Source organism: Saimiri boliviensis, chromosome 6 (genome assembly GCF_048565385.1).
Source record: "Saimiri boliviensis isolate mSaiBol1 chromosome 6, mSaiBol1.pri, whole genome shotgun sequence".
Taxonomy (NCBI): domain Eukaryota; kingdom Metazoa; phylum Chordata; class Mammalia; order Primates; family Cebidae; genus Saimiri; species Saimiri boliviensis.
This window is the reverse complement of record NC_133454.1, coordinates 73,337,015-73,358,047: the sequence shown is the minus strand read 5'-3', so window position 1 is coordinate 73,358,047 and position 21,033 is coordinate 73,337,015. Positions and strand designations below refer to the sequence as shown.

Genomic DNA, 21,033 nt, shown 5'->3' with positions numbered 1-21,033 from the left:
GGCGGCCGCGTCCCCCTTCCGCCCCTGGCGGGAGGGGAGGGTGTCGGAGGGCCTCGGAGCAGACCCAGTCAGGGAGCTCCCCCGCTGGGCGTCCGGCCCGCAGAGGCGCGAGTTTGCTGACTCGGAGGGAGCTGCTGGGGCGGGGGCGAGTGCTAATAATACCCGTTTGTCCCGCAGCCGCGCTTTACAGTTTACACAGCTGTCACCTTCGTTCCTCCTTAATTAATAATAAAAATAGCCGCCTTTCGGGAGCGCGAGCGGGGCGCCAGGCCGGGTGCCGAGCACGGTACGAGCCCGGCCCCCAGAGGCGGCCCTGGCCACAGGATCCCCATTTTCCAGAGCGGGAAGCCGAGGCTCAGCCCCGCGCCGCGAATTGCCCGAGGTCACACGGCGGGCCAGCGGCTCCGGGACCGAGGCGCGGGGCGGGGTGAGGCGGAGCGCGGTGCTTTCCCCGGGTCCCCGGGGCGGCGCGGGGCGGGGCGGGCGGCGCGGAGGGCGGGGGCGCGCGCGGATGGCCATCTTAAGTGGCCGCCGGGAGCTCAGGGACGCTGTCCGGGGAAAGGGGCGCCGGAGCAGCCTGGGAGGTGGGGGTCTGCGTGCGGCGGCCGGGATCCCGGGAGGGAACTTTTTCCTAGACGGGCCAGGGGAGCCTCCTGACCTCTTGACTGCTGAACCCCGCCAAGGCCCGGCCTGCGGGTGTGGGGGGTGGTGCTGGGGAACTTGGCCGAGAGGGGGAAGGGCTCTGCCGGGCTGGGAGGGGCTGCGTGAGGGGCTCGAGGACGTCGCACCTTATCTGGCGGAGCAGATCTCCATGGAGGGGATCTCCTCGTGGGATTTGCCGGAGTCCTCACCCCGCGGAGTTAGGGGGCTGCATTTCTTGGGAGTTGGGGGGCCCTACCCACATAGGTGGAGGGAAGAGGATTGGGGGGTCGTCCTGGATCCTTCGCAGGTTTGGGGAACTTGATGCAGCCAAGCTGTACCGGGGCCGAGAGGAAAAGCCGTGGAGTGGAATCAGACCTTTATGGGACATAGGGGTCATATCATTGGGAGAACTGAAGAGCGCTGAATTTTCCGGGGAGTGCCTGGATCCCGAAGTGTCGGGACCAGGATGGGAGGATTTGGATTTCGATGGGGCTTTGGGGACTGGATCTCTTCGGGTGAATGATGGAGTCAGGATCATTGTGGGGTCTGGGAGATCCCAGGCCCAGCGGGAAGGTGGGGGCACTGTCCCCGCTGGAGGAGACTGGGGGCAGGGGCAGCCAGGGCTGCGGGCCGAGCGGAGGGGGAGGGGGCGGCCGCCGGCCCTGCGCTCCGCTCCCGCCCCTCCCCCGCCGCCTCTGAACAAACTTTTCTTTCTCTTCAAGTTGAGGCTGGCGCTGCAAGCAGCAGCGGCTGCGCGGCGAACGAGGCGGCCTGCGCTGCGGAGCGCGGAGACGCGACCCTCGGCTCTGTCGGGCCCACGGATCCTAAAGCCCGGGCCCCGCGTCCCAGGCCCGGCCCCAGCCCCAGCCTCAGCCCCTAGCGTCCTGGGGCGGATGGCGCGGGGCGGCGGGCCGGGGCAGCGCTGAGCCCTGCGCGGGCCATGGCCTCGGCCTGCGGGGCGCCGGGCCCGGGGGGCGCGCTGGGCAGCCAGGCCCCCGCCTGGTACCACCGGGACCTGAGCCGCGCGGCCGCGGAGGAGCTGCTGGCCCGGGCAGGCCGAGATGGCAGCTTCCTGGTCCGAGACAGCGAGAGCGTGGCGGGGGCCTTCGCGCTCTGCGTCCTGTGAGTGGGGCGGGGGCTCCTTGCGGGCTGGTGGAGACCAGGAGTGCGGGGAGGGCCCGGGTCAGGGTGCCTGGGGTGGTGGGATGCCAGACCCGCCTCCAACCGCCAGAGTAGGGGCCTTGGCTTTCTCCTGGGTCTGAGGAAGGATGCAGGGGCACTTCCTGCTGTGTGCCTTGGGGCACTTTCAGGAGCCGTAAGGGCAGAGGATGTGGGGTTCTGCGGCCCAGTGTGGCTGTGATGGACGAAAAATTCGGGCATTCCCCGGCAGACCCCCTTCAGGCATCCTCCAGGGAGCAGGGGAGAGAATGTGCCTTCCACGTTGTGTGTAGTCCCGTTTGGATAGGGACTGAGTCGTGAGCAGGAAAGGGAGTCGGGGTAGAGGGACTGACGGGGTGTGTGAGGATGCCCGGCAGCTTCCTTAGGGCTCCTTTCTGTGCTCTGGGGTTCTTCCTGGCTGTGTATGGCTGGTAGGGGTGGTGGTGGGTGGTGTAGAGAGGAAGGCTTGGGGAAGCAGGGGCTGAGGCTGTATGGGACCTTGCTATTATTTATGAACCAATGAGTGAGTGTTTGAGCTCTGGCTCTGAGCTTGAGCCCTGGTTACCTGGCTGTCCTAGCCCCCTGAGCTACGAGTGCTGAGAGCAGAGCTAGACTTGGCACTCGTCCGAGTGGGCCGGGTCCTGCGGCTGTGCCTGTCAGCCAAGTGTGGTAGTGGTGCTGGGGTGAGTTAGCACTTAGGGTTTTGCAGTCTTCTCCCTGCCCTGTACCTCCTGCCTTGGAGTCTGACACTGAGTTGGCTTCTATGGGCCTCTCAGTGGGAGTAGTGAGTGGGAATCTTGGGGGTGGGGGTGCTTTATTTAGATCTTTCTTGGCCCTGTGAAATCCCTCCTAAACTCCTGCCGATGTCGGTTCCTTACCCCTTTGTTCTCCTGACATCTTTGGTTAGGGGGCACATTAGCCTAGACCAGGGGAGACTTTTTTTTTTTTTTTTTTTGAGACAGAGTCTCACTCTGTTGCCCAGGCTGGAGTGCAGTATCATGATCATGGCTCACTACAACTTCTGGGTTCAAACGGTTCTTTTGCCTCAGCCTCCAGAGTAGTTGGGATTATAGGCGCTCACTATCAAGCCCGGCTAATTTTTGTATTTTTAGTAGAGATGGTGTTTCACCATATTGCCCAGGCTGGTCTTGAACTCCTGACCTCAAGTGATCCACCCACCTTGGCCTCCCAAAGTGCTAGGATTACAGGTGTGAACCACCTCGCCCAGCCAGGGGTCATGTTTAATTGTCACAACTGGGATGACGCTATTGACATCTAGTGGGTAGAAGCCAGGGATACTGCTAAACATTCTACAGTGTACAAGACAGTCCCCCACAACAAAGAACTGCAATCCAAAATGTCAGTGGTATGGAGATTGAAAAACTCTCGCCTAGGCAATTGACTCAGCAAGGAAGGGGCCCTATAAGTCTCAGTTTATGCCTCAAGTCTGAGGCCCAGTAGGGGGAGACTAAGGAGGGACAGACCAGGCAGATGAATATCTCCGAGTCCTGCCTCCCAGCCCCCTCTGAGGCATACCCCCTAATTAGGCTGGGGAGGGAGGCAGGTGCTGGGTCAGCTGTTGAGTGGGAGGGGGACAGCTGGGGCCTGTGTCTGGGTAAGGAACATTATTGTCCCAGTAGGGGGAGAATCCTGGCCCCATTGCCAGGGGAGGCTATGAATGGGGTAAGGGGGTCTCACTGTGAGTGGGGGCTTCAGGTTTGTCAGCTGACTGGCTCCTCCCTGAATCTCAAGAGCATGGGGGTAAGGATCAGATGTTGGCAATCAGATGAGGTCAGTATCTTAGATTTGCTTAATACACACACACTTGCTTACCTATATACATTGCTGGTGCTCATGGATAACATACAAGACACGCCCCGGCCCCAGCAGGCACAGGCAATCTGACCAGCAGGCCAAGATACCGCCCTGGCTTCTGCCATGGTTTAAAATCCCAACTCCACCTTTCACTTACTCTGTGACCTTAGGCAAATCACTTTTCCTCTTTGAGCCTGTTTCCTCAGCTGGAGAATGGGGATAATAATAGCTGCTTAAAAATGTGAGAATTAAATAAGATCTATAGGACACTGGGTACCCAGCCTGTCACAGATAGGATTCAGTCAATGGTATGCTATGGCAATAAACACAGACAGTGTTTATAATAGTCTACCAAGGAACACCCGGTCACAGGCAGACACCCAGCATAAGCAGCCAGGAGAGCCCCTGAGGGGGCCATGGTGTGGGGGGGTCCTCACCTCCCTCCTGCCCAACACCTCGGGTGACTCCTCCTGGGTAACTCCTGAGGGAAACACCCTGAGGTGTGGAGGCAGAGGATCTTCCATCCCCCACTGAGTATGCACCTGGCTCAGCTGTCACCTGTTCAGCTTCGGCTGCCATCTGTCAGCACCCCTCTTGCCCCTCCTTGGCTTGGGGCTGCTAGAGGCCCAGGTCTCCCATGGGGGCCCTCTTTGGTGGGAAAGCCTAGGGTGATGCCCCCACACTCCTCGGCAAAACTGCCCTAGACATACCTGACTCCGGCAGAGCCAGACAGCAGCATAAACACAGGAGGCACATGCATATTAGCATGTTGCCTGGGTGTGCAAACAGAGGCTAACCAGGCTTCTGAAGACTCTTACTCTGGCGGGGGGCCCAGACTGGTACCACAGCCCAGAGGGGCTGTTTAGACAGCTGTGGAGGCCACAAAAGAGCTGCCTGTTGCTTCCCGGGCCCTGCCCTGTGGTGGGTGTGGAGTCTAGGTCTGGTGGGGAGAGGGGGGTGTTCTGGTCATTCCTGCCCTTATTGGCAACACTAGGAGGGTGGAAGTGGACCAGCCCATCATTAACCCTGTGCAGTCTGGGCAGGTGGTTTTAGGGAAACCAAGCTGAGGGCGTTGGGATGCTGAGCTTGCTGGCAGGAAGAAGGGGTGCTTTGGGTCTTAGACCCCAGCCTGGGGGTGACAGATTCTGGCCCTGCCTTGGTGTAGGTATCAGAAGCATGTGCACACGTATCGAATTCTGCCTGATGGAGAAGATTTCTTGGCTGTGCAGGTAGGACCTTGGGCCCCTGAACCCTGACCTTGATCCAGCTTAGGTCTTGGGGACCAGCTGGCTGACCCTTCCTTCCACCCTTGCTGGCCCACAGACCTCGCAAGGTGTGCCTGTGCGCCGCTTCCAGACCCTGGGCGAGCTCATCGGCCTGTATGCCCAGCCTAACCAGGGCCTTGTATGTGCCCTGCTGCTTCCTGTAGAGGGGGAGCGGGAGCCGGACCCTCCAGATGACCGGGATGCCTCAGGTACTAGTGTGTGGGTCCCCTCCCTGCCCCTGTCCCTTGGCTCTCCCTGCCTCTTCCCATCCCCGATTCACAACCCTACCTCTCCTGTAGCCCCCTTGCCCTTGGCCATGATGCCAGCGCCCTTTATCCCTCTTTCCATGGAAGTCACTTTGCAGCTGCATTATGCCTCCTACTCCACCGTGTGTGGGAGGCCCAGACAGCTGCCCACTGACCCCTGCCCACAGATGGGGAGGATGACAAGCCCCCGCTGCCTCCGCGCTCTGGCTCTACCAGCATTTCTGCCCACACTGGGCCCAGCAGTCCCCTGTCAACCCCTGAGACTCCCACAACTCCAGCTGCTGAGAGGTGAGACCCCTACCCCATCCACTGAGCAGGAGACCCTTTCTCCTCTGAGAGCTGTTTTCCTACTAAAGGTGGAGAGGCCTTCTAAGCCCTCACCAGGGACCCCCACCCTACCTCAGCCCAGAGGCAGATACCCTGATTCATCCCGTCCTGGTTGCCACAAATACTGTCTCTTTTAGGGATGGGGCAGGGGTGCTAGGACAGGACAGCAGGACCTCCACTGACTTCTTTACCCCTTCCCGAAGTGCTCCCAATGGGCTAAGCACCGTCTCACACGAGTACCTGAAAGGCAGCTACGGGCTGGACCTGGAGGCTGTGCGGGGTGGAGCCAGCCACCTGCCCCACCTCACCCGTACCCTCGCCACCTCGTGTCGGAGGCTGCACAGGTAGCTGGGACATCCAGCCCCATGCATTACCCTTACTTCTGACCTGTGCTTGCCTGCTCCCTGGCTGTACAGGTGCCCTGACCTCTGACTCTGAGCAGTCAACTAGCCACTGCTTGCTGACTTTCCTCACCTGGTACCCTTTATCCTTGTGGTGAGGTGGAGGCTACACCCAGCTCCCCCTTTCCTGTACTTAGGTCTGGGTGGGAATTCTTCTGACCTGATGTCTCCCCTAGTGAGGTGGACAAGGTCCTGTCAGGCTTGGAGATCCTGTCCAAGGTGTTTGACCAGCAGAGCTCGCCCATGGTGACCCGCCTTTTGCAGCAGCAGGTGGGATTGCAGGGAGACCTCCGGGAGGTGGGTTCGTGTTCTGGAGTTGGTTGGGAGGCTCTGCTTAGGTGACTGTTATACAAGCCTGGTTCTTTCTCTCCCCCCAGAACCTGCCACAGACAGGGGAGCAGGAACTAGAGAGCCTGGTGATGAAGCTGTCAGTGCTAAAGGACTTCCTCTCAGGCATCCAGAAGAAGGTGGCATGACCTCTGACCCTTGCCCGCCGATTCACTGGCCACTGTCATTAGCTTAGCACTGATCTCAGCCTTGAGTCTACAACTTCACATTGGCCCCAGCATCAATTGTGTCCCTCTGTGCCCCAGGCTTCAGTGTGTCCCCTGACTTCACCCTTCCCTTGTTCCCTCCAGGCCCTGAAGGCCCTGCAGGACATGAGCTCCACAGCACCCCCAGCTCCGCAGCCATCCACACGTAAGGCCAAGACCATCCCTGTGCAAGCCTTTGAGGTACATGGCAGTGGGGCCTCATGGGGCAAAGGGGGGTTGGAGGGAACTGGGGTGCTGCCTGCCCCAAGGTCTTGTTAGCAGCCTACCACCTGGCCTACAGGTAAAGCTAGATGTGACCCTGGGTGACCTGACCAAGATTGGGAAGTCGCAGAAGTTCACGCTGAGCGTGGATGTGGAGGGTGGGCGGCTGGTGCTGCTGCGGAGACAGCGGGACTCCCAGGAGGACTGGACCACCTTCACGCATGACCGCAGTGAGCCAGGGCCAGACCTGGGAGGGGTGGGCAGGGGGGAGCCCCCGGCCTAGGGGCATAGGCCCATGTGACCCATCCTCCATGCCCTAGTCCGCCAGCTCATTAAGTCCCAGCGTGTCCAGAACAAGCTGGGTGTTGTGTTTGAAAAGGAGAAGGACCGGACTCAGCGCAAGGACTTCATCTTTGTCAGTGCCCGGGTGAGCAGCAGGCTGGGCCAGGCCACTGGGGACAGCCGGGGTCCTCACATGGGTGCTTCCCATTGGATGGGAACAGAAGGAACACATGATGTAGGCATGCCATCCCTCCTGGCAGGGGTGGGTCTGACAGGTGGGAGTGTTGAGAACGGGTGGCCTGAGGGTGGATAACATTTACAGCACTGTTACATGCTTGAGCAGTGGGTATACATTGGAGAACCAGACAGACCTCTCCTCATGGACATGAGCTGTCTAGCAGGGTATCCCTGTGGAAGGGGGGCTTCGGGGATGCCTACCTGCTCCTGAGTGGCTGCTGTTCTCCCAGAAGCGGGAGGCCTTCTGCCAGCTGCTGCAGCTCATGAAGAACAAGCACTCCAAGCAGGATGAGCCGGACATGATCTCTGTCTTCATAGGCACCTGGAACATGGGTCAGGCACAAGCTTGGGCTGGGGCTGGGGCGGGAGAGAGGGATGGCCCCAGAGCAGGGGCCTAACTCCTCCAGACCCACCTCACCCCCTTCATCTCCAGGAAGTGTACCACCTCCGAAAAACGTGACATCCTGGTTCACATCGAAGGGTCTGGGAAAGACCCTGGATGAGGTCACAGTGACCATACCCCATGACATATATGTCTTTGGGACCCAGGAGAACTCAGTGGGTGACCGTGAGTGGCTGGACCTACTACGCGGGGGCCTCAAGGAGCTTACAGATCTGGATTACCGCCCGGTGAGGAGGGTCATCTTGTCTAGCCCCCTGTCCTCACACACCACCTCCAAACTATCCTACTTCATGGGCACATGAAGTAGGAGCACAGCCTCACTGGCTTTTTCTCTGGTCCTGGAGCATATCCTTTGGGAGATCTGACCCAAGTCCTTCACGCCACGAGAGGAACCATTTCTCTCCAGTCCCTCAGGAAAAGGGTGGCAAGCCTTCCTATCCTATGACGGACACAAAAGTCTATTTATCGTCCAGGGGGAAATGCAGGCAGTGGGTGCAGCAGGGCAGTGGTGACCATGCACTCTCCACCCAGATTGCCATGCAATCACTGTGGAACATCAAGGTGGCGGTGCTGGTCAAGCCAGAGCATGAGAACCGTATTAGCCATGTCAGTACGTCCAGTGTGAAGACCGGCATTGCCAACACCCTGGGTAAGCAGGGCTGGTGGGTGCCCAAGGGTGGCAGTGTCCCTCTGTCCATGGCTTCTCCTTCCTCTTCAGCCTAGGATCCCCTGTTTTTGGTGATCTTCGCTTCCCCATATATAGGGTACTTTAAACTTTGGAAAGCGCATTCATATTCGCAATCTCAGCCCCTCTGGGAAGGCAAGGCTAGGATAATTACCCAATTTTCGCAGATGATAAAACTCAAACTCAGAGTGGTTGAGGTGCTCTGTGCAAGGTCACACAGCAAGTAAGTGGTGGATCTAGGCATTGTGCCCAGGTCTCCTGACTTTTGGTCTGGTCCTCTCTCAGGATAGATTCTGTTGAGAATCTGCAGGGCCTTTCAGCTTCACCCTTGGGGCCCTCGGAGATCTCCAGGGGCTCTACTCATGTATACATACAGACTCAGGCCATCCACACAGACCATGTGTGCCCAGTGAGGACCCCCAGTGAAAGTGTGGGTGTGTGCAGGGGCCCGCCCACGTCAAAGCGTCCGGTGGGCTCAGCGGGAAGATCCTCTCACTTTGGCTTTGAGAGGCAGAAGGGAGAGTTGGGAGCCCTCTGAGGGTGACCTGGGCCTTCCTGTTTTGCTTGCCTTAACAGGGAACAAGGGGGCTGTGGGCGTCTCCTTCATGTTCAATGGCACCTCATTTGGCTTTGTGAATTGTCACCTCACCTCAGGAAGTGAGAAGACGGCTCGGTGAGGGTGCACCTTTCCTGTGGTCTCTTTACACCCATCTCCTGTTCACCCGAGGCCTGTTCCCACTCCCATATCTGAGTCTATGACCCTCCTGTAGGCCTGTCTCCAGAGACCCCCTACTCTCTTATCCCAACTCAAGACCCGTCTGTTCCTAACCCTGACCTTGTCCCCAGGGACCCAGATCCCTACTCCATCCCTGACTCCCGAGACTTCTTCCCTTTATGCCTATCCTTGTCTTCTGGCCCTGACCCTGGGGATCTACTCCTCCCCACCCTGCACCCCTCACCCTAGGAGGAACCAGAACTACTTGGACATCCTGAGGCTGCTCTCGCTGGGCGACCGGCAGCTCAGTGCCTTTGACATCTCTCTGCGTTTCACACACCTCTTTTGGTTTGGGGACCTCAACTACCGCCTGGACATGGATATCCAGGTGCAAGCAGGGCCCTGCCGTGGCTGTAGGGAGGCTAAGGACTACATGGGCTATCACCCCTGGCTCTGGCTCAGGAGGAAAGTTTCCAGCCTTTGTGTCCCCTACCCCAGGAGATCCTGAACTACATCAGCAGGAAGGAGTTTGAGCCCCTGCTCAGAGTGGACCAGCTCAACCTGGAGCGGGAGAAGCACAAGGTCTTCCTTCGATTCAGTGAGTGTGGGCCTGACAGGTGGAGAGCTGAGGGCTGGGAGGCTTGTGGTATCTCTGGGTGTCAGGGCCCTGAACCCCACCTGTCCCCTGCTTTCCTAGGTGAGGAGGAGATCTCCTTCCCACCCACCTACCGCTATGAGCGGGGTTCCCGTGACACATATGCCTGGCACAAGCAGAAACCAACTGGGGTGAGCCAAAACAGTATGGGCCTTGGGGGACACCAGGCCTGGGACGAATCAAGAATTTGGGTCAAGGGTGTGGGCCTCTGCAGCTACCAGTCCAGCCTCCACGGCCCCTCTGAGACCTTTGGGTGATCCTGGGTATTGTGAGAATCCAAGAAGGGAGGTGGGTGCTGGGGCCCCTTGTAACAGAAGTGTGGGGACTCATCAACTCTGAAGTGGGGTCCATGCCAGGCAGCCCCCTAGCTGTCAGTGCTAACCATGCTGCCATCCCCTGCCCTAGGTCCGGACCAATGTGCCCTCATGGTGTGATCGGATTCTGTGGAAATCCTACCCTGAAACTCATGTCATCTGCAATTCTTACGGTCAGAGCTTCCTGGACAGGGTGATGGGGGATATGGGGTGGTCCCCCTCTGGACTCTGCCTTAACTTTGGGAGGTGAGAGCAGAGGGCAGGACTATTCCCCCTGAGTCCCCATTCCTATCCCCACTTCCCAGGTTGTACTGATGACATCGTCTCCAGCGACCACTCCCCTGTGTTTGGGACATTTGAGGTTGGGGTTACCTCCCAGTTCATCTCCAAGAAAGGTGACTGTTCCAGATGTGCTTGTGGATGTGGCATAATCTGGGTGGACACCAGTGGTGGCTTTGGGATGTACCATAGATTTGACTATGTAAGTGTGTGTGTGAATGTGTACCAGTGAGTGCAGGAGTGTTTCTGAAGGTGTGATGTGTCAGGGTGTCTGTGCACCTGGGCCATCACAAGTGTTGTATGCCTATGAGTATGTGTGTGCATACGTGAGTGTACATGTTTCTGTGTGTCTGTGTCTGCCTAGGGCTGAGTATGCCTGGAGGTGTGGCAGGTTGTTGGTGGGTAATCCCACAGGCATTCTGGTCCCTAGTACTCTCTTCAATGGGTCTTTTATCCTTGGGTTGTCTGTTTGCTCTGGTCCAGTGTCTGGGCTCTGGAGTTTCCCCATTGGTGACTTGGGGCTGGGGATGCCCCTCCTGGCCCTGCCTCCTGTTCTGCCAGGGCCCCTGATTTCAAATCCCAGGGCCCTGCCTCTGTCCCATTCCCCCTCTCAGCCCTCCTGTTTGCCCTCTTCCCTTTCCCTGCAGGGCTCTCAAAGACTTCAGACCAGGCCTACATTGAGTTTGAGAGCATCGAGGCCATTGTGAAGACAGCCAGCCGCACCAAGTTCTTCATTGAGTTCTACTCCACCTGCCTGGAGGGTCAGAGGCGGGGCAGGGGCTGGGTGTAGGCCAAGGGGGATGGGAGGCCAGAGGGTGCCCCTAGCAGTCAGCCCCCTACTTAGTGGGTAGGGAAGCTGGGAGGTGATAGTTGGGTATCTCCTACTCTCACCCCAGAATACAAGAAGAGCTTTGAGAATGATGCCCAGAGCAGTGACAACATCAACTTCCTGAAAGTGCAGTGGTCTTCACGCCAACTGCCCACGGTGAGGCTGTGGGCAGGTTCCCTGCTTATGGGTGAGGGCACAGAGAGGGGTGCAGAATAATTTATTGGGGAACCTGCCTGGGAGGGAATGTGGGGCCAGCAGAGTGAGAGAGAAAGAGTGTGTGTGTGTGTGTGTGTGTGTGTGTGTGTGTGTGTGTGTGTGTATGAGTGAGGATAAAGGTCTTTGCTTTATTTTGGGAGGTGGAACCTTGTTGTTGCAATTTGTTCATTCAGGAGATGCTTCTTGAGCTTTTGCTAAATGTCAGGTCCTGTGTTGGCTACTGAGGACACAGAAAATTAGTTACGGTGATGCTAAGTGCTGTAAAAGGCCCGTAGAGGGCTGTGTCTTCTACATTAAGGATTTGGCTCTTCCCTGAAGAGCTGAGTATGAACACAAATGACCTGAGGGTGGGGAATGAGTGGTGTCAGGGACAGTGTGCGGGAGGGGCAGGAGGAAGTGGCTGGGCTTTGTTCCTCACTGGGCCTCCCTGCTTCCCAGCTCAAACCAATTCTGGCTGATATCGAGTACCTGCAGGACCAGCACCTCCTGCTCACAGTCAAATCCATGGATGGCTATGAATCCTATGGTGAGGGGTGAGGGGTACTGACGGGAACAGGAGGAAGCCAGACTAGGGCCCTAGATTGGCTTGGTAATTTGCTGGTCTGTCCCATCTGCCTCTCAGGGGAGTGTGTGGTTGCACTCAAGTCCATGATTGGCAGCACGGCTCAACAGTTCCTGACCTTCCTGTCCCACCGCGGCGAGGAGACAGGCAATATCCGCGGCTCCATGAAGGTGCGGGTGCCCACGGAGCGCCTGGGCACCCGTGAGCGGCTCTACGGTGGGGACTCCACTGGGATGTGAGATAGGGTGGTGTGAACAGATCTAGGAGGGCAGGACCAGGGTTGGGGGGCATGTTGGAATCTCTGGGATACCTGGAGGTTCTATAGCCACAGCTGGGAATAGTCCTGCTCCAAGGCATAGCTGGGAAAGGGCTAGTAGGCCCAGTGGGTGTCTGTGGGATCCAGGAGCCCAGGTCTCCTCTGAGTCTCCCTTCCTGCCCCCTCAGAGTGGATCAGCATTGATAAGGATGAGGCAGGAGCAAAGAGCAAAGTCCCCTCTGTGTCCCGAGGCAGCCAGGAGCCCAGGTGAGCTAGGGCTGTGTTGAATGTCATGTGAAAGGGTACCTAGGGGCATCTGGTCAGCTCCACTTCATCTCCCCTCTCCTGTACATCCCTGGCAGGTCAGGGAGGCTCAAGCCAGCTTTCACAGAGGCCTCCTGCCCGCTCTCCAGGTTATTTGAAGAGCCAGATAAACCGCCACCAACTGGGAGGCCACCAGCCCCACCCCGAGCAGCTCCCCGAGAGGAGCCCTTGACCCCCAGGTGAGAGGAGGAACCTGTCACCCTCCCCCCGCAATTATCCATCACTATCCCCTGCAGGATCTCAGGGGCGGCCTGGGGATCATCAGCTGCTTGGGTGCTCTGCCACCCTGTGGTTAGAAGTGCTGTGCCCTTATGCCTGTGGCTACTCTGGTCAGCCAGACTACCCTTAGGTGTGGCTCTGAGTCAAAAGGAGCACAGTCAGCCTTTCCTCTCAATTCCGCTGTTTAAAATGGAATTGGAAATTGTTTTTAAGACAGTTCCATCCATGTAAACAGATCTAGCTTGACCCTTCTGTTTGGAGGAGGCACACGGCTTGGCCTGGGATTTCCCGGGGTACCTTCTTTGGAACTCTGTCCTGCAAGAGGCCCCACTTGAAATGGGTTTGTGGTCAAATGGGTTTGGGAAATACTTTTTTCTAGATTCTTTTCTTAGTCATTCCCCCTGCACATGACAGGAAGGAAACTTCTTTTCAACTCTGTTTAATATAGTTTCTCAAACTTAATGGGCCAGGAAGCTTATTTTCCGCATAATAACTGTTACCGTCCTGGGGAATTAGCTCTGTGTCACACTTTGGGAAAGTGAGGATTGATTTCTAATTATATCCAATTGTTGCTTAAACTTACAAACTCCTAGGTTCAGTTTGGTACTTTTTACTCATCTTCAGCTATTGTCAGTCACGGGGGTTTTATCCCCAGGCTTGAGTAAGACCCACCTAAATCTCTGAGAAAGATTCTGCAGTGGATTGACCACAGGCGCCTTGAGAGACTTTCCAAATCTGGCCTCTCATTAGAGGGTTTACTTGCCCTGTCTTCTGGCACCTCTATTCTGACCCATTTAAGCTCCGGTTTCATGGTTACATATAAAGTTATGAAAGATCTGAGAATCTTAGCAAGTGAGGCATAAGACTGTAGGGTTATCTTCCCCCTGACTTTAGAGATGAAGAAACTAAAGGCAGGTGATGTGCTTAAGGTCAAGGGAAAGTCTAGGACCAGGGGCCCTTCTGACTCCCTTCCAGTTCTCCCACTGCTCCCACTGCCTTAGATCTGGGTTGCTGGGTCCTGGCTTAGTCATCCTGCTTCCACACCCAGGTTGAAGTCAGAGGGAGCTCCTGAACCAGAAGGGCTGGTGGCCCCTCCACCCAAGAACAGCTTCAATAACCCTGCCTACTACGTCCTTGAAGGGGTCCCACACCAGCTGCTGCCCCCGGAGCCACCCTCGCCTGCCAGGGCCCCTGTCCCACCTGCCACCAAGAACAAAGTGGCAATCACAGTGCCTGCTCCACAGCTTGGGCGCCACCGACCCCCTCGTGTGGGAGAGGGGAGTTCTTCAGATGAGGAGTCTGGAGGCACTCTGCCCCCTCCAGACTTTCCACCTCCACCACTGCCAGACTCAGCCATCTTTCTGCCCCCCAGCCTGGATCCTTTACCAGGGCCACTGGTCCGGGGTCGTGGTGGGGGTGAGGCCCGTGGCCCACCGCCTCCCAAGGCCCATCCAAGGCCCCCACTGCCCCCAGGCCCCTCACCAGCCAGCACTTTCCTAGGGGAAGTGGCCAGTGGGGATGACCGGTCCTGCTCGGTGCTGCAGATGGCCAAGACGCTGAGCGAGGTGGACTACGCCCCTGCTGGGCCTGCACGCTCAGCACTCCTCCCAGGCCCCCTGGAACTGCAGCCACCCCGGGGACTGCCCTCTGACTATGGCCGGCCCCTCAGCTTCCCTCCACCCCGTATCCGGGAGAGCATCCAGGAGGACCTGGCAGAGGAGGTGTGTGGAGCAGGGTGGCTGTCTGGGTGTGCCTGAGGACTGTGCTTGCCTACAGACTGGTACCATTTCACTGCACCATTCAGCACTCAGGATGTCCCCTCTACCCTGAACTGAGCACCAGGAAGTTGGGAGACACATGAAGCAGCCCAGCCCTTCCCTCCCTTTTCCCCAGAGCATGCAGCAGAATGTGACTGTCTGCAGGTGTTTCTATAGGGGGCACTGAGCTCCTCCTGACATGCCCTGTTTTCTTAGGCTCCGTGCCCGCAGGGCGGGCGGGCCAGCGGGCTGGGCGAGGCGGGCATGGGCGCCTGGCTGCGTGCCATCGGCTTGGAGCGCTATGAGGAGGGCCTGGTGCATAATGGCTGGGACGACTTGGAGTTTCTCAGGTTGGGGAGGGGCTGACCCCGGGGGCGGAGCTGGTGCCCTCAGGACCCCCTAGCCCATCTCACTTCCAAGCCTCTTTTACCCCACAGTGACATCACCGAGGAGGACCTGGAGGAGGCTGGGGTGCAGGACCCAGCTCACAAGCGCCTCCTTCTGGACACCCTGCAGCTCAGCAAGTGATAGCGGAGGCACCACAAAGCTGCGAACTCAGTGCCCCTCCCTGCTACCAAGGCCCACCTATGGCCCCAGGGTTGAAAAGTTAGTGAGGGTCAGGGCAGTATCTCTCTGCCTATTATTGGGGTGCCTATTTATTGGGGATCTGCATTCCCTACTACCCAATCATTTGGAGCCCTAATGAGGACATCCTGTCCATGGCCTTTTTAGGCTCAGGGCAGAAGATCAGTTGCCATGGTTACCGAGAATGCTGGTTACTCTGGTGCTGTCCTTTTACTGGACCCCACCTCCCAGCCCCAGGGGTGCCCGCAGGGGTCCATTTGGGTACGTCTGGGCCCCCACTTTTACCAGTGTTTCTGTGGCCCTCCACTGGGCCTGAACCACAGGAGAAAAGCTCCACTAGGACTTCCCTCTCCCGCTGGGGGTGGGGGCAGGTGTCCATCCGGAAATGAAGGAATAGCCCGAGAACCGGGCCGGGGTTTATTTAAGCTGTTTTGTGTGGGTTTGGGGAGGGAGGGAGGGCACCTTAATATTGGGGTTGGTTGGGGTGGGGCAGGATCTCAGCCATAAAGTGCCAGTTTGCTTAGTTCTCACTGTCTCCTGGTCTGTGCTGCCCTGCGCTGGGGATGCAGGGCGGTGCCGGGAGGGAGGTTCCTCTCGGGTCTCAGCCTGGGACAGGGTCTTGCAGGCAGCCTGTCCCCATCCTGGGCACTCAAAAGGGTTTCAGTGTGATGTCTTCAATAAATTAAGTTTTATTTGGATTGAGTGAAACTCACCTCAATAAATTACAAGTTTTTCAAAGAAAAAGGACAACCAAAAAAATCGGGAAAAAAAGAGAACCCCTCTGTCCTTTTCCTTGGGCAGCCCCTCCAGTCCTCTAACGGGTCCACTCTGTGCCAGGTGGGCTAGGGAAGAGAGGGGATACAGGATGAAGTGATACTGGCCACTGATTATCCCAGCGACCATCAGCCTCTGTATGGGTGGGGTTAGGGCAGGTGGGCCTGCGGCGTGGGGCAGCGGGCTTTTCTAGTCACCAAGGTAAGGATTGACCCAGCCATTGCAGAGCCAGGGAAGGCGGCCCCGAGGGGCGAGTCAGCAGACTCGTGGTCACGAAGGTAAGGGTGGACCCAGCCACTGCAGAGCCAGGGAAGGGGGCTGTGCTGCTTCTTGAGGACCTTCACTTTGAGGGCACTGTTACTGACAGGCCTCATGTGATCCCGCCTCCAAAGAAGGCCAAGCTAGAGGGTGGGTGAGGACGAGAGTGGCCCTGACTTTGTCTCCAGAATTGGGGAGGACACACCCAGGGGTGAGACAGTAGAGAGTGGGGACGGGTAGCAACTTCCAGATGGGCGGCCAGGATGGGAGGGGCTGTCTGTTCCTGGAGGGGCAGGGGGCAGGCTAGGAGCCTCCAGAGGCCGGCGGCTAGAAGAGATTGTTCTTCAATGCGGGGCCGGGCTTCCGGTGAAAGGAGGACAGAACCCCGGAGAAGGGCCCGGGGCCCGACTCGGCCGGCTGCCAGGCCTTAAGTAGTTCGGCTGCGCCGGCGCCGGGTCCACCGCCCCCACCGCCCGTCACGCCGGCCCACAATGCGCCCTTGAGCGGCTGTGGCCCCGGCCCAGGCCCCGGTCCGGAGCCCAGGGCAACAGGCAGCGGGCTGGGGCTCAGGCGTGGGCTGGCCAGGCCAGGTGCAGGCGGCGGCGGCGGCAGCGACGCGGTGCTGTCGGGCGTGGGGCTGCACGTGGACTCCTTAGAGTCGTCGTCCTCGGAGGAGCAGCGCGCCTCGCCCTTTTTGGCGCCCGCCGTGCCCGCCGTGCCCTTGGCGCTGGCCGCGCGCTCCTGTTTGCGGAACTTGGCCCGGCGGTTCTGGAACCAGACCTGCGGGCACAGGGGCCAGTCAGCCTGGAGAACGCATGGGGTCAGCCCGCGGCCGCAAGGCTCGAGTGAGATCCTGGTTCGGAAAGAACCCGGCCTGGGTTCTTACTTGTTGGAGGGGCCTTCGGCCCTTCCGTGCATACACAGCCCGCTGGCTCCACTGGCTCCTGCCTTCAGATCCCTGGGTTCTTGCCCTTGGGATCCACTCACCCGCGGACTCCGCTGCCTCCCAGCACTCTTGGACTCCTGGAGGGGATCCTGCCTTCGTCCCTCTCACCCTAAGTTCTTCCCCCAATTCCTTCTTTTAGGAAGCTCTGGGATTTCCCTCCTGGAGTGTTCCAGGGCGGTGGAGAGCAGTTTAGGGCACCAGAAAAACCTTTTGTCCAGAGCGTCCAGTCAATGCGTACCAACTGAACATCTGTACACGGAGTTGTACAAACAGACAACAGCCTGCTCTAGCTCGGCTCTCTTCGGCCCTGCGCCTGTCACAACCTCAGCCTCCCGGGCTCCAGGTTTTCAAAGCTGCAGCGTCGGAGTAGGGAACCCCAGGGGTGCTGACTGGCAAGCTCCCACTCCTCCTCAGCTCCGCCCTGAAGTCTCCTGGGGCTCCCACTCCTCCCTCCTAGCTCAAGCATCATTCGGAATGTCCTGCCCTAGGAGGGAGACAGAGCCGAGGTAGCCTGAATCGAAGCGGAGGCAGCCTGGAGCTAAACAGATCAGGTCTCCTAAGGGTCTCCAAGTCCTGGCCCTGCTGCCTCCCGAGGCTGCCCAAACACACTAGGACTGCGCCCTGCCTTCGGGCTGCAGCGCGAAGGATTCCCCCACCCCCAGGTGTCAGGCATTAAAGTTCCCACACCTCCTTCCAGGCGCACACAATCTCGAACACACACGTGCATACACGCACCTGCACGCGAGCCTCAGTGAGGTCGATCTTGAGCGCCAGCTCTTCACGTGTGTAAATGTCGGGGTAGTGAGTTTCCGCGAAGACGCGTTCCAGTTCCTTAAGCTGCGCGCTGGTGAACGTGGTGCGGATGCGCCGCTGCTTGCGCTTCTCGTGCAGGCCAGACGGCTCTGGGAAGAACTTGTAGGGCACTGCGGGTGTGTGCAGGAGGGAGGGCAACGAGGATGGGGGAGTGAGAAGCAGAGTTCAACCCCTTGTGTCCAGTTCTAGGGGGAATCGCACACCTCCCCTGTCCCTGGCCTGGTCCCTCTTCTAGGTCGCGGCAGCCTGGGGCCAGGCGTTCTCCCTATCACTCAATGGAGCTGGTGGAATAAAGGCAGATGGAAATCAGGGAGACTTGAGCCCCAAGAGGAAACCATAATCCAATACTCCAGCCAAGACCCCCACCGCTGTCGTCGCCCTCCTCCCATGCCCTGTTCCATCCACCTCCGCCTGCTCCCTGCACCCCCATTGAACCCCTGGCTCCAGCCCTCCCTTCCTTTCTCTCAGCTCATCTGCTCCCTCACTTCAGGTCCTGCTCTGTCAACCCTGGTACTGGATGTCTGTCAGGTCTCATCACCATTGCCAGTCTCCCCACTATCCAGTTCTGAGCCAAGGCTCTGCAGCGGAGACCCTCCCACTCGCCCTCCTTTCAAGCCCTACCACCAACCTTCCCACGGGCTCTCAGCTGTATACAGATTTGGCTCCCTCTACCTATCCACCTCTCCCTTTTCCAAGCTTCATTTCTTCAACCCTGCCCCACACCCCTGACCCCCATTCTCCCTTAGATGTTAATCTCTCCTCTTCCTTATCTTCCTCCATTTGAATCTCTCTTCAATTTTCCCCTTCTTGGTCACTCTTCTCTTTTAGAAGACTTCTTCCATCTTCTCTTTGCCCTTCTTCTTCCTCCCCAGGCACCTTCTCCATGTCACATCTCCTCCAAAGCCAACACTCAGCCCCCAAGACTCTTCCTATACCCATCCCAGTCTCCACTGCCCCACAGACAGGGTCTCTGACAGTATCTCCCTTCCCTGTCCCTAACCCTCGTTTAGATCACCATATTCATCAGTGGTCTCCAATCTCCATCTTTGTCCATCTCTCTAGGTCTCCATCTCCCTTGATTCTTGCCTCCAGCACCCCATTTGTATCCCCATCTTCCTAATCTCTATTCTAATCTCTCTTGGTCCCATCACATGATTTTTATCTGTCTCCCCAACCCCGAGTCCCCATTTCTCCTAGGATTTCCAGTGCTTCCACCTCTGCTCCCATCTCTCTGTACCTTATCCCCATCTCCCCGGTCTCAAAACCCTGTATCTCTGGAGCCTGTCTCCCCTCTCCCTAATCCTCACCCTCATGGTTCAGGGTACCCAATCTTCCCACCCTGGTTCTCATTTTTCATATCTCTCCCCGCAGTTCCCACCCTAGGGATTTTTTTTTTTTTTTTTTTTTTTTTTTTTTTTTTGAGACGGAGTCTCATTCTGTCGCTCAAATGAGTGCAATGGCACAGTCTCAACTCGTTGCAACCTCTGCCTCCCGGTTTCAAGCAATTCTCCTACCTCAGCCTCCTAAGTAGATGGGATTACAGGCGTGGGACATCACGCCCGGCTAATTTTTTTTTTTTTTTTTTTTTTTTTTTAGTAGAGATGGGGTTTCATCATGTTGGTCAGGCTGGTCTCAAACTCCTGACCTCAAGTGATCCACCCGCCTTGGCCTCCCAAAGTGCTGGGATTCCAGGCGTCACACCCGGCCCTTAGGCCCCAGTCTTCTACTTGGGTCCCAGGTGGTTTTCCCAAGAGGAAAAGAGATAAGAAAATTCCATAGGGCAGGCTGGGACTCCAATCAGAGGGATGGGATGACTGAGAAGCTCAGTGAGGTTGAGGGTTTGGACAGGGACTTAGATAAAAAATCTTGGGGATGCAGGAGCTGCTTCTGGGTTCTGCAGGACTCTAGCTGGGAGGGTCTGTAGGGAAATGGGGAAATACAAGTGGTTTAATGACCCGGGCCCCTTTATTGCGGGCTACTAGATCTGGTTTTGGTGGCTGCTGAAGGGTTCGGGTCCAGGCAGGATGGGTCCAAGACAGGGCGGGAGGGGCCTGATGGCCACCGGGGCTCTAGGAAGCTTCCCCTCTGGGCAGCTCAGCTTCCGGCAGAGGTCCTTGCTGGGGGGTCATGCATCTTGTGGGGCAGGGGTGATTGGGTGGGGTGATAAGTGTTGATAGGACTGAGCTGGGAGCCTTTTTCAAAGATCCAGGGCTTGTAGAGGTTTAGTGATCAGTCTTTGCAGGTGGGGAGGGGAAGGCCTAACAAGGGGCCCAGAGGTGGATGGGGATCTATTTCCTTCACCTGAAGGGTACGAGGCAGAGATCTGGCAACGAGAAAAAGAAACAGGAGCGATGACAGGGCGAGGCTCATGCTTGCGGAGGGAAACCTAGTATTCTGGGGGTCTCTCGGGGCATTGGAGGGTCTGGCCAAGGCAGGAATGGGGGCAGCTGAGGGGGACAGTCGCATTTATTTGGCGAGCGGGCCCGGGGATTCTGCAGGAATTGGAGGGAGAGCTGGACCGGGGCTGCGCTCACCTGCCGAGTAGGGCGCGGGCTGGTGGTCGCGTAGGGCGCCAAGCGCGCAGTTGGAAGAGCCGAGTGCGGGGCAGGGCGGCCCTGCCGCGGGGAAGGTGGGCCGCAGGGGGCTGTATTGGAAGCCGCCGGGCTGGCTGCAGGCGCCAAAGTCGCCGTAGGCCGACGCCTCCATGGCCGCCACGCACGAGTCGTACGAATTGAGGTAGGAGTAGTCCATCGGCCCGGGGGGCGGGGGCGGGGGCCGGGCCAGGCCGGGTCGGGGTCGGGGTCCGGGTGGAGGTCGGAAGGGAGGTTCGAGCGCCAGGCTCCGAAGACCCGAGGCTAGCTCTGAGCGCCCGAGAGTCCGCCCGCCCCGTCGCGGCCGCACTCCGCCCGGGTGCAACGCAAGTGCAGCCCGCCCGGTCCGCGCGCCTTTTAACGCGCAGGACCCCGCGGAGGGGGCGGGGCGGGGCGAGATCCTGGGGGGCGGGGCCTGCGCGGCCCAGAACCCGCCCTCAGCCACCCCGACCCCCACCCCGAAGGCTCCCTGCCGGCCTCTTAGGGCTCTCTATACATGTGGAGCGGGGATGCGCGGGACCCTATCCCCGGTGTCCCTATCCTGCCCCAATCCGGACCAGACCTTCGGTCTCTACGGAGAGTCCGAGGCCTGAGGGTCCCGACCCCTTTCCTGGGCCTCCCCACCTGCGGCCCCGCGGAAGGGCCTGTGTGTGAAGTTAATTCAATTCGCTCTGATAACCGAGTTATTCCGATCCGGCCCCTCT

The 21,033-nt window shown here is 58.4% G+C and overlaps 2 protein-coding genes across 9 annotated transcripts; one reads left to right on the top strand and one right to left on the bottom strand.

The window, feature by feature from the left end:
• The first annotated feature begins 60 nt into the window (after nucleotides 1-60).
• On the top strand, nucleotides 61-15,645 carry INPPL1 (inositol polyphosphate phosphatase like 1). Of its 8 annotated transcripts, none has more exons than XM_074400974.1 (29): nucleotides 61-286; nucleotides 1,365-1,764; nucleotides 4,781-4,844; nucleotides 4,939-5,089; nucleotides 5,314-5,434; nucleotides 5,611-5,817; nucleotides 6,051-6,144; nucleotides 6,252-6,341; nucleotides 6,513-6,608; nucleotides 6,709-6,859; nucleotides 6,950-7,056; nucleotides 7,379-7,481; nucleotides 7,582-7,778; nucleotides 8,083-8,200; nucleotides 8,813-8,909; nucleotides 9,201-9,339; nucleotides 9,450-9,549; nucleotides 9,649-9,737; nucleotides 10,012-10,093; nucleotides 10,226-10,315; nucleotides 10,847-10,960; nucleotides 11,096-11,184; nucleotides 11,683-11,770; nucleotides 11,867-12,022; nucleotides 12,251-12,329; nucleotides 12,425-12,565; nucleotides 13,654-14,326; nucleotides 14,579-14,712; nucleotides 14,800-15,645. In XM_074400974.1, exons 2-29 carry the CDS (start codon nucleotides 1,583-1,585, stop codon nucleotides 14,888-14,890), a joined length of 3,843 nt encoding a protein of 1,280 aa, XP_074257075.1. In that variant the 5' UTR covers nucleotides 61-286; nucleotides 1,365-1,582; the 3' UTR covers nucleotides 14,891-15,645. The 8 variants fall into 8 exon arrangements, with proteins under 8 accessions (XP_074257075.1, XP_074257074.1, XP_039326831.1 ...); XM_074400973.1 differs by lacking the exon at nucleotides 61-286 and adding an exon at nucleotides 316-427; XM_039470897.2 differs by lacking the exon at nucleotides 61-286 and adding an exon at nucleotides 496-584 and having other exon boundaries at nucleotides 5,677-5,817.
• A 554-nt stretch (nucleotides 15,646-16,199) lies between these two features.
• Nucleotides 16,200-20,489, bottom strand: PHOX2A (paired like homeobox 2A). The gene is given in 4 exon segments (XM_074400978.1): nucleotides 16,200-16,784; nucleotides 16,786-16,832; nucleotides 17,661-17,848; nucleotides 20,273-20,489. Coding segments are annotated over 4 exon segments (930 nt in total). The 3' UTR covers nucleotides 16,200-16,306.
• Nucleotides 20,490-21,033: the final 544 nt, after the last annotated feature.

What these genes read in the sequence shown, in the direction of transcription:
- INPPL1 (XM_074400974.1), top strand. Translation starts at nt 1,583, where the DNA reads ATGGCCTCGGCCTGCGGGGCGCCGGGCCCGGGGGGCGCGCTGGGCAGC. An exon ending in TCCCTGTGCAAGCCTTTGAG is followed by an intron (nt 6,609 to 6,708) that starts GTACATGGCAGT and finishes CCTGGCCTACAG; the next exon opens with GTAAAGCTAGATGTGACCCT. An exon ending in GGATGGCTATGAATCCTATG is followed by an intron (nt 11,771 to 11,866) that starts GTGAGGGGTGAG and finishes TCTGCCTCTCAG; the next exon opens with GGGAGTGTGTGGTTGCACTC.